Source organism: Achroia grisella, unplaced genomic scaffold, assembly GCF_030625045.1.
Source record: "Achroia grisella isolate CSIRO2021 unplaced genomic scaffold, CSIRO_AGI_Agris_v1 utg241, whole genome shotgun sequence".
In the NCBI taxonomy this organism is placed as follows: domain Eukaryota; kingdom Metazoa; phylum Arthropoda; class Insecta; order Lepidoptera; family Pyralidae; genus Achroia; species Achroia grisella.
The window spans coordinates 2,510,352-2,520,664 of NW_026712734.1; the positions used below are offsets into that span (position 1 = coordinate 2,510,352).

Genomic DNA, 10,313 nt, shown 5'->3' on the forward strand with positions numbered 1-10,313 from the left:
TGGCAACAAAAAAAATTAAAAACTAGTCTTTTTTTTTTCTTTAGCTAGGGACAGTGTTTTTTTTATGGATGATAATGGAAAGGTGCACCCGCATGCATCCGCCTGTGCTAATGGTGGAGGATAATAGCATAGTTCGGCCATCATATATATACGCGGTCCCATCCCATGCGTAGGGTTTAATGGGGTATTAGTCGTAACATATTTAAAAATTAACATTAATTGCAAAATCTTGTAATGTATATTGAGCTGAGTGAAGACAAACAATATTGAATTGTTTATTGTTAATAAGTTGAAATAAAAAGTAGATTAAAATGTTACTATATAGACTTTACAAGAGCAATAGATAATAGGAGCTTTTTATACATATTTTTTTATTTAAGCAGTTTATTCCGTACTCTAATAAAACGACAACCTACTGTCTATATTTAAAACATTAAAACAACTGTAAAAAAATGTAATACTGTTTATTCGAGATAAATCTTCTGAATTTAAATAAGTACAAAATATCAATAAATTAATATAAAATCTGGCAATATTACAATAAATAAATTAAATTACATTTAAACCTTACTCATAGTACAACAGTATTTAATACATGTATAAAATTCTCTATCTATTATTGCTTGTTCATGGAGGCAGGATAAAGTTTTCAACATGTTCACAACTCATATCTTCAGTCTATACATCATCACAGCTGGAATAATCAGAATTACGGCCCCTATTGTGTAAGTTGTAGTAGCACCCGAAATCCAGTATACTAAAAGATAAATAAAATACATATTAATGTTATTTTAGTACCCAAATAAATCAGGATTGACTAGACCGAAAAATGAATAATTCACACAGCATCACATAGTCCGATAACCGATATAAATATTTGGATACATTTTTTTGTAACTACATAGGTACATATTAAATACATGGTAAACACACAGACCGATACGAACGATCATAATTTGCAAGAGATCGCTTTGAGTGATAAGGCCACCTTTTGTTCGGGTATTTATATATTATTCTTTTTTCTAATTTTTAAGTTTTTATACACAATAAAGAGTTTTATTAATATTATTGTAATCAAGAATACAAATGCTCGCAGCATACGGAGTAATCGAACCCGCGATCATCGGAAGTAAAGCGGCGTGCTAAACCGCTAGACCACCGAGGGCGTCGAATCTCTTAGCACTTACCGGAGGCAGCGAGCAGCGGACCGGCGGCTCGCGCGAGGGCCCCGAGTGAGCGCAGGGCGCCCAGCGCAGCCCCGCGGGCCGCCGCCGGCGCCTGCCCCGCCGCCACCGACGACAGGCACGACACCGCGAACGCGGTCGCTGCAACACCACGCATTACAAACCTAATACCTCCTCTTAACTAGCTGGATTGGTGGGTACTTCTCATGATGTACTTCTTAAGAGGCCTATTACAAAATGATGCCGCTCAACTTTAGGTTTAATCGCATGGATTTACGCACACATACAGTAATACACACACACAGACGCAAATAACCGTGTAGCGCAATCGGTGTGGATTTAGTATGAACCATTTTGATCCTTGTAATATTTTAATTAATAATGTGATATGTTTCTACTTAACTGAGACTACTTATTGGATTTTTTTAAATAACGTTATTTATCTTAATTATCAAAGTGCTAATAATGACCCTATTTTTTTATTATATTATTCCTAGAGGGTTGATGTCAGGATGCTGGCCGATTGTACAACTAAAAGCCAAAACCCTAAGTAATATGAGTAACAAATAATTGGGATAAGGACAGGAAGATGAAATTACTATAACATAAATTTACTAATTAATTCTTCTTACATATTAATTCAGTTTATTTAGTAATAGATACAATATAATTTATTGTAAGAGTCGGATACATTATTGCCATATTCACTTGTTCTAAATATTATACTTAGCAAATAATTATTTTATTTATATATAATAGTTGTGTTTTCAAGGCTTTGTTTTGATTTAAAGGTCCCATCCTTATATGTATATTAGGTGTGTCCGCGACTTCGTCAGCGTGGTATAATGAAATTGACCAAATAAAGGAAATATATTTAGATTATAACCTAAAAAAGTTTCTTTGTTTCAATTAAACAATGACGATACTTTTATACAACCTTTCCTCTCCGCTTTTAATCCCTTACAATACTTTTTTCGCACTATAAAGTAGTCTATGACCTTTCTCAGGGTATACTATCTGTGTATATGTATATCTATCTATATAGACTACCTGTGTATATATATGGTAGTGAATTTACAAGGTACAGGGGAATAACACCCGAGTTTTCAGGAATGGCAACGCATGAGGGAAATAATGTGCTGATATGAACATGGCAGGTACTGCTCATGTATATAGGCGACGGTTACCCCTTTCCATCAGGAGAGCCGTCAGCTTGTTTGCCATTCTAAGTTGTAAAACAAAAGCTTCAACTGCTCTCATTGCTGTTCCTGCATCATTGACGTCGCCGCATGATATTGGCTGATATTGCAGCTTCTCGTTCTTGGTTGGCCGATTCTTGATTCTTGATAAATAATTAATTGTTAATGTCAAACCTTTTTATAAATTATTATAAGACGCCTCATTGATTATATGTAATGAAATCACCATGAGCTATAGAGATTTTGGACAGAACCTTAAAAGACCTTAGAAACACCTCTGCTCTCATTGGCGGGATTACTTTTATACTTTTGCTGGAGATTTCTGAAAGACTCTCTGTGTCATTAACATCGTCTCCCTTATGGACTTTAATTGAAAGTTTAAAACTACTGACAAATTTGAGAGCTCATTTTTATGGAAGCACAGATAGTGATTTCCCACACTAAATGCTCAAACTTGAGGAAGGAATTTCTCAAAAGCATGATCCAGTCATGAAATTTAAGCCCGCCGAACATGTGCAATGGCGTCCCATTGGATATATTGCTTACTAAAGAATTGAAAGACAATTTAATTGTAGACCATTATAACCGGTACGTTAGCTGGGCAACCAGCTTATATACCAAGAATACCGATGATTCCAACTGATCTGCCAATACCATTTTAACGGCTTCAATTTCCGGTTAAAATATCATCTACACATGTAATAGATCTATGTATGTTTTGATCTTAAAAAACTACGCAGATTTTGATTCGTTGTTATTTAATAGACAGAATAGATAGACTCAAGAGGAAGGTTTATATATAACGTCCCAATACTGTACACGGATCTTTAAACGCGCGATAACCTATATATCCCATATTCACGCGGGCGAAGCCGCGAGCTAAAAGCTAGTCTCTAAATAAAAACATTTATAATGTTGTTGACTTTTCACCCAAACACGTATAATTATTTGACATAACTGTACAGTAATGAAAGTCCAACGAGTATAATAACAGAATAGCTGCAATTTAGAAATATCTGTATTGTGTAAAATAAAATAAAATTGGATAAAATATCTCTAAACATTAAGGAATATAATTTATATATAATTTGGTAATTTATTTACAATCCACATTGCATACTAGATGATATACACTATATAACACAAGACAAATGTACGTAAAAATAATAATGGTATTTTTATAAACAATAACCCTATTTTAATTTAGAAAAAAACTACAAAATAAACTTAGAGTAAAATTGGTTTACATTTTCTTACATTTTTCTCTCAGATAAGCGTTATTTTTAAAAATACTAAAATGTTCTCTTTTTTAATTTTAACAATTAATTGCCATTAGTGTGACGAAATACCATGCTCTTGTGCTTTTCATAGTCCAGCAGGGTAGGTAGGTTTTATTTGTAGCATAACTGTACTTTTGTCTTGGCATGCTAAAATAAATATTATATATATATATTTAACAACAACTTTAAATTAATATTCGTAGAAATAAGTATATATTAGCAAAATTAATTAAATATTACTTAAATTATCAAAATGGTTTAGTCGCTCTATACTAATGTTCACTGACGAATGTCTTATCTTAGCGGTGTTGTAAAAAATGGCATAGGTCCTACCTCGACGAGCGCTAGCGCGCCACTGAGAATTTACTTTTGGCGCAACGGAATTTATACAACTTTAAATTATTATTATTGTTTATTTTTTTCTTAGAAACTTATATTTTTTTTTCATATTTCTAATTTACAAGTATATTAACTTTATTATTATGTTTTTTTTATGCAAAAATTTCGTTGTATTTATGAGAAAATTAGAAATGATTATGGCAAAGTTTTGTTGAAATTTCGGGTTTAATTATGATCAATTTTTTAGATATTTAAGTTGAAAATGAAAAAAAGGACGATGCTGTCTCAATTTATAAAGTAATTATCAAGTTTTAGTAAAGATATCATATCAATTTATGTTTGTTTATTAATGAACGACGACCCCAAACTTCTGTCATTTAGCGTTTTTGAATAAACTATTTTAGAAATTAGGAAGACTAACAAAGAGAAAATTAACATTTCAAAGATGTAGTTTTTAAGATTAGATATCTATCTATATAATTCAGGAATCAAAATGTATATCCGACTCTTAATTTCTTAGAACCAGAACCCCAAAGACACTGCTTTTAGGCCAAAAAATGTGAAAGGCCTCTTAAGACATTAAATAAGTTATAATTTGAAAAAAAATAAATAACACCTACATATGTATATATGCGCAAATATATAAATATATTGGCATATATCACAGGTTTCGTGTTTATACTCCTGCGAAACGGCTTGACGGATTTCATCAAAATCGGCTGTATCAAATGACAGCTGAAGTCAATGTGTAAATGGCAAATAACAATGTCAGTGACACAAATAAGAATTTAAAAAAACTGGAATGGCAATCAAACTGAGATACCACCTATACTGTGTGCGCTGTAACATGGTGTAGTATTGCTACATTTAAGTTAATACATTTATTAATGAACGTGGTACAGCTGAAATACTAAGTCGTAATTTGTAAATCGCGTTTTTCGTAATTTGTAAATATAATTAAGAGTGAAACTGTCACCCGCACCATGCAACAAGCGCATATGGTATAATGCAAAATGGCAAGTCGGTCCAGTATGTTTTGAGTTCATTCGTCACAAACATAAATACATTCCTCTTTATAATATCACATAGATAATACAATATAATGCACAGGTAAAACTAAAAAGCACTTTTCTTGAGCATGTTTTGCAAGACAAAAGTCGTACTTGAATGCCGTCAAATTCAACGAATCCAATTTCAATAGTTTTGTTTATTTGTAGGTATATACTTTTTGTCATATTTTTGAGTTCCACGAACGTTTTGACGATAACATACGTTAGTAATGAGTAAAGTGTGACCACTCACAAACGGCGAAGAGCACCAGACCCAGCCAGAGCCAGCCGGCAGGCGATAGTGGGGTGACACGGGGAGCCGCAGCGGCGGCCACGCTCAGGAACGACAGCGGCGTCAGCGCCAGCGCCGCGCGGGCCGCACGCTCCGCGCCCGCAGCCCCCAGACGACGAGCCGCGCCGCCCTGCAGCACCGCCATTATCGCTCCTAATGCACAACACAATAAGTCTATTATATTATGTATACATTCATATAATCTTATTAATGTAATAAACGCGAAAGTTTGAGAATATGGATGGATGTTTGTCACACTTTCACGTAAAAACTGCGGAACGGATTTTAATGAAACTTTAGAGTTTTAGTAATATAGCCTATCAGAATAACATATAGTATATAAATTCACGCGGGTGAAGCTGCGGGTTCAACTAGTATAATATAATATTACGGAGGGTAGGGAAAAAATGATGATCATGAGCGGCTAAAATGTCCTACATGAATAAAACGATTGTTGACTTGATTTACTAATATTACAAACGCGAAAGAAAGATGGATGTTTGTTACTCTTTCACGCAAAACTATTGAACTTTGTTCACTAAATAAATTAATAAATGTATTTTACAGTTAAAATGACAAAAATATCAACACCACTATAATTGGTAGATTGAAATAGAACGAAAACACAAGTCACATGTGTTACTTACCTATAACTAAAAACATTTTTCCTTGTTGCATGGCTGTATACTGGAATGTATGATGAGTGAGGAATGTTAGAGTAAATTCGAGACCGGAGTATATAAATAAATATAGAAAATATATCAGTCCCACTTTTGTAAGAACTTTATTTTGATGTTCTGATAAATTTTTCACAGCACTGAATTTCAATAGATGCCATGGTGATACGAAGTCCAGTGTTTTAGACAGTGTAAATAGTAACGGTGATCTTTTTTCCTGAAATACAACAGTGTAATGCAATAAAGTCAACATTCATTTCTGATTGTTTTATGTTTAAGACCACACAAAATGTTTAATAAAAAAGTAATATTATTCAGCATCAACATTAAATACATTTTCGCAGTTAAAGTATCCTCATTCATAACATCATTGCACTGGTAGATAAGAGCCACCAGAAGTCTCTTATTGTCTGATAAACCCAACTTGTTTGTAAGATTGAGTAGTGTTAAGTATGATTATAAAGCTTAACTTTGTCATATGTTCATATGCTAAGTATAAGTATTAAAAGTCTGTAAAAACGCTGATGACTTTACTTATATTTTGACAACAGATTTTTACATTACATTTTTTTTATCTTCTATCTGCAATTAGTCCTTGAACTACAAGTAGATCTTTTGAGTTTGTGAACTCATAACGGAGGATCTGCTCCTTAAGATGCTCGTACAGTGAAATATTACATAATATCGAATTGTTATAATAGTTGAGTACCCAATCGATTTGGGTGTTTAAAAAAACGATTTTTATATTTTGTTTTTGAGGTGAGTATCTACTCTTTTACATTACAAAATGTATAAAAATATTTAAAAGTAAACAATTGTCCCTGACTAACCAGGATACATCCCTTAGGCACTGTTGCTAAGAGCCACTTTATTTATTTAATTAGGATTACATCCATATTGTGTTAGTAAACAACTTATGAAACTATGTAGCTAAAGCTAAAGCTATAAAAAATTAAATGAAATGACATCCTGGTGGCTTTGGGATCTTACTATTAGTTTAGTAGATACAAATAATTTCACAACAAACCTTAGGTAATGTCTCTGGCATAAAGAACACAACAAGTGCTACATTAGTGAGTGAGAGTAACAGTGCGTAGAAAGCAGGTCGCTCGCCCCACGCACCCGCCGTTAGGTTGTGGGTAGCTGCGAACCAAGCGCCAGCTAGAGGTCCAACTATGAACCCAACAGAGAATGCTAAACCTATTAATGCCTGAAAAGTGATTAAGGTCTTACTATATTTTGACAAGTATGCACAATAGGTAGTTACCAATCTCTAATAAAACATTTCAATAGTTTGGCCAAGAAATGGAAATATAGATTTTGTTCCATATATACATTAAGATTGAATATATAATACATTCTTCAGAAAATAAGTATATATTTATGAGTATCCTGATATTTCAGCAGTGTTTCTCATATTTCTGCATAGCTTCCAATACAGAGTACTGTTCCTATAACAAAACCTGCTCCCTCTCTTGCCAATTAATAACTTTGTTATATAGTTCATCAACAATATATTCTGCAAATTTTCATAAACTTGTTTAAATCTTTTAGAAAATGCACAACAGATAGGGATGTGCAGTTATTGGCCTTTAGAACCTTATTTTATTGTTATAATTACATGTGCCCCTTACAATTATTGATGCAACCAACAGAGAAAGGAAGTAACTTACATGAAATTATTTCTTAGCCATTCTGCATCCCTTACAACAAAGTTGCACATGTAAATTTATCATAGGTTAATTTAAGGAAACTCCTTATTAACTACTATTATTTACTTAGTTCTTTCCTATCATTATTTTATGGTAGGAAGGAACACATTAATCAGTAATTGAAAAAATACTGTGAAATCTATGATAGCATAGTTATATTGTACTATTTGGTATCAGTCAATACAATGCAGTAATAGGTTCTCATAGATTCAAATCTTGTTAGAATTCCTTGCACATTTTTGTTTTGAAACCTATAAGTTGTAAAACTATTAGCAAATCAATAAGACATATTTATATACAATTTGAAATTTATACATGCATGATACATGCATGTATGTAGGTCTATATTGTGAATTTAAGAATACAATAAGTTATTCCAAATTATTTCTTACCATTCCTCTAGCTCTCGTTTTCTCATTAGAGGCATCTGTAACGATGGCCATACTAAGACTTACATTGGCTTTGCTCAACCCACCAATGAATCGTGCCATTACAAATACACTAAAAGTTCTTGCACAGCCCCACAGGGCATGAGACAATGCTATGCCTGTCTGAAACATTAAAAAAAAACACATTTAATTTATACAAAAATAAACAGAACTTATAACTAAATTAAATATTAAAATAATGTAATTAGTGACAACATCCTAGTTCTAACACCATACTGGCCAAATGACATAGGGTTATGGTATAACACCCTTTGAGTTTTTTTTAATATTATAAGAAAATTTATTTCATCATCACATGCATCATGCTCATATAACTTAACTAAACACATCTATGCATGTCTAAAGCTATAAGGCCTTTGAACATATTATCCACATAATAAGGGAGATATATAAAATATATATAAATAATAAATAACCCTGGACAATTAACACATCACCATCTAGACCCACGGTAAGCAGAGCTAGTGTTATGGGTACTAGACTACTGATATAAATACTTAGATATTTTTTTTAAAACATACATGATATACAAAATACATGTATATAGAAAACACCCAGACCGATATAAATAAGACCCATGAAAACAAATGTTTGTACTGTGAGAATGAACTTGCAATCATCAGAAGCTGTGTGCTAAACCGCTAGGCCACTGAGACTATAATAATACAATATACATCAGTAATAATATTTTCATTTAAAGTAAATATGTTCCATACATAAATAAATTATGAAATAATAATGACAAGGTTCCTACCTTTTCTTGTCACTAAATAATGTTTAATTAGCATTTGATAAGAATAGAAGAGAAGATTAGAAACATTTCATTTATTCAAAGATAGTAACATTTATATCTGAACAGATATGATTATGCTTATTTAGAAGATGCTTTATCATTGAAAAATAGTTCACTTTAGTTATCTTGATTTTAAATTTCAAGTGTTGATTACAAAAGTATTACAAAATATATTCCATGGCATACAACTGACATTTAAAATATTCATAATTCATTCAATTCATACAAATTATTTAAATACTTAATTGTGATCAATTTTACACTTACCAAACAGATTATGAGCATAGGCTTCCTACCATATGCATCAGAAAGACTTCCGACTATTGGACTTGTTAGAAATTGAAGAAAACTATACATAGAGCCTAGAACTCCACCAAAAAGTACTGATGAAAACCGATCTGGTGCTCCAGTAAATTTCTGAAATGTCTGGATAGCTTGAAGCAAGCTTGCATATAAACTGTTTCCCTTGCCTTCTTCTTTATTGTAATAATCTAATAGAGACGGTAAGAGTGGAAGGATCATAGTGAAAGCCAATAAATCCAATAGTAATGAAACAAAAATCAAAGTAATGGTTCTTGGACTAAAAGTTGCTTTAGAACATTTAACATCTGATTCCTTTATCATTTGTTCTTCTTCAAGCTCTTGTAACGTGTTATCCTTTCTCTTTTTAACGACACCATTTTCTTGTTGATTCTAAAATTAATAAAAGTATTAGAAACTCACATAACAAACCTACAATTTTTAGATACAGTTTTTAAAACTTACCATTATTATAAGTTAACTATAATAAACTACTTTAGTGAAAAGTTTAAAAGAAAGTTCACGCAATCCATTGAATGAAAAAGCGATTGTAGAATAAAATACCTCAAAGAGAATATTTCTTATTAAAAGGTTTAAAACATTTTAAAAACTAAACAAGACGTAGTATATATTTATAAAATAAATCACAGATAGATAAACGCTACAAAGACCGACAGTATAAATAAACTATTAGACAAATATAAAAAGGACCACCAACTGACTCGAGTCTGAAAAATGGACTGAGCGAGGACTGACTGCCATTTGAAATTTGACAATTCAAAGTTAACAAGGCTTGACACATATTAAAAAACTTATACACGTATGGTTAGGAAAATATTTTAATTTCTCCCCTACATACCTACCTATCTTTCAAAATTGATGTCCCTTTGGTATATTATATTCGGTATATTTACTTTACTCTTTGATTGATGTTCTAGTGTTACTTTTAAAAATGAAATTATCCTGTATATAATATACTAAAATGTTCGAATAAATAATAAAAATAATAAATGTATGCTTGCAAAATACAGAGTTATTA

The 10,313-nt window shown here is 32.0% G+C and overlaps 1 protein-coding gene across 1 annotated transcript; it reads right to left on the minus strand.

Annotated features, from left to right (window-relative positions):
- Positions 1-468: 468 nt before the first annotated feature.
- Positions 469-9,996, minus strand: LOC131842691 (major facilitator superfamily domain-containing protein 10). The gene is made up of 8 exons (XM_059191268.1): positions 9,740-9,996; positions 9,242-9,667; positions 8,125-8,283; positions 7,048-7,230; positions 5,991-6,237; positions 5,305-5,496; positions 1,188-1,325; positions 469-757 (listed from the first exon to the last, which is right to left on the minus strand). Exons 1-8 carry the CDS (start codon positions 9,740-9,742, stop codon positions 666-668), a joined length of 1,440 nt encoding a protein of 479 aa, XP_059047251.1. The 5' UTR covers positions 9,743-9,996; the 3' UTR covers positions 469-665.
- Positions 9,997-10,313: the final 317 nt, after the last annotated feature.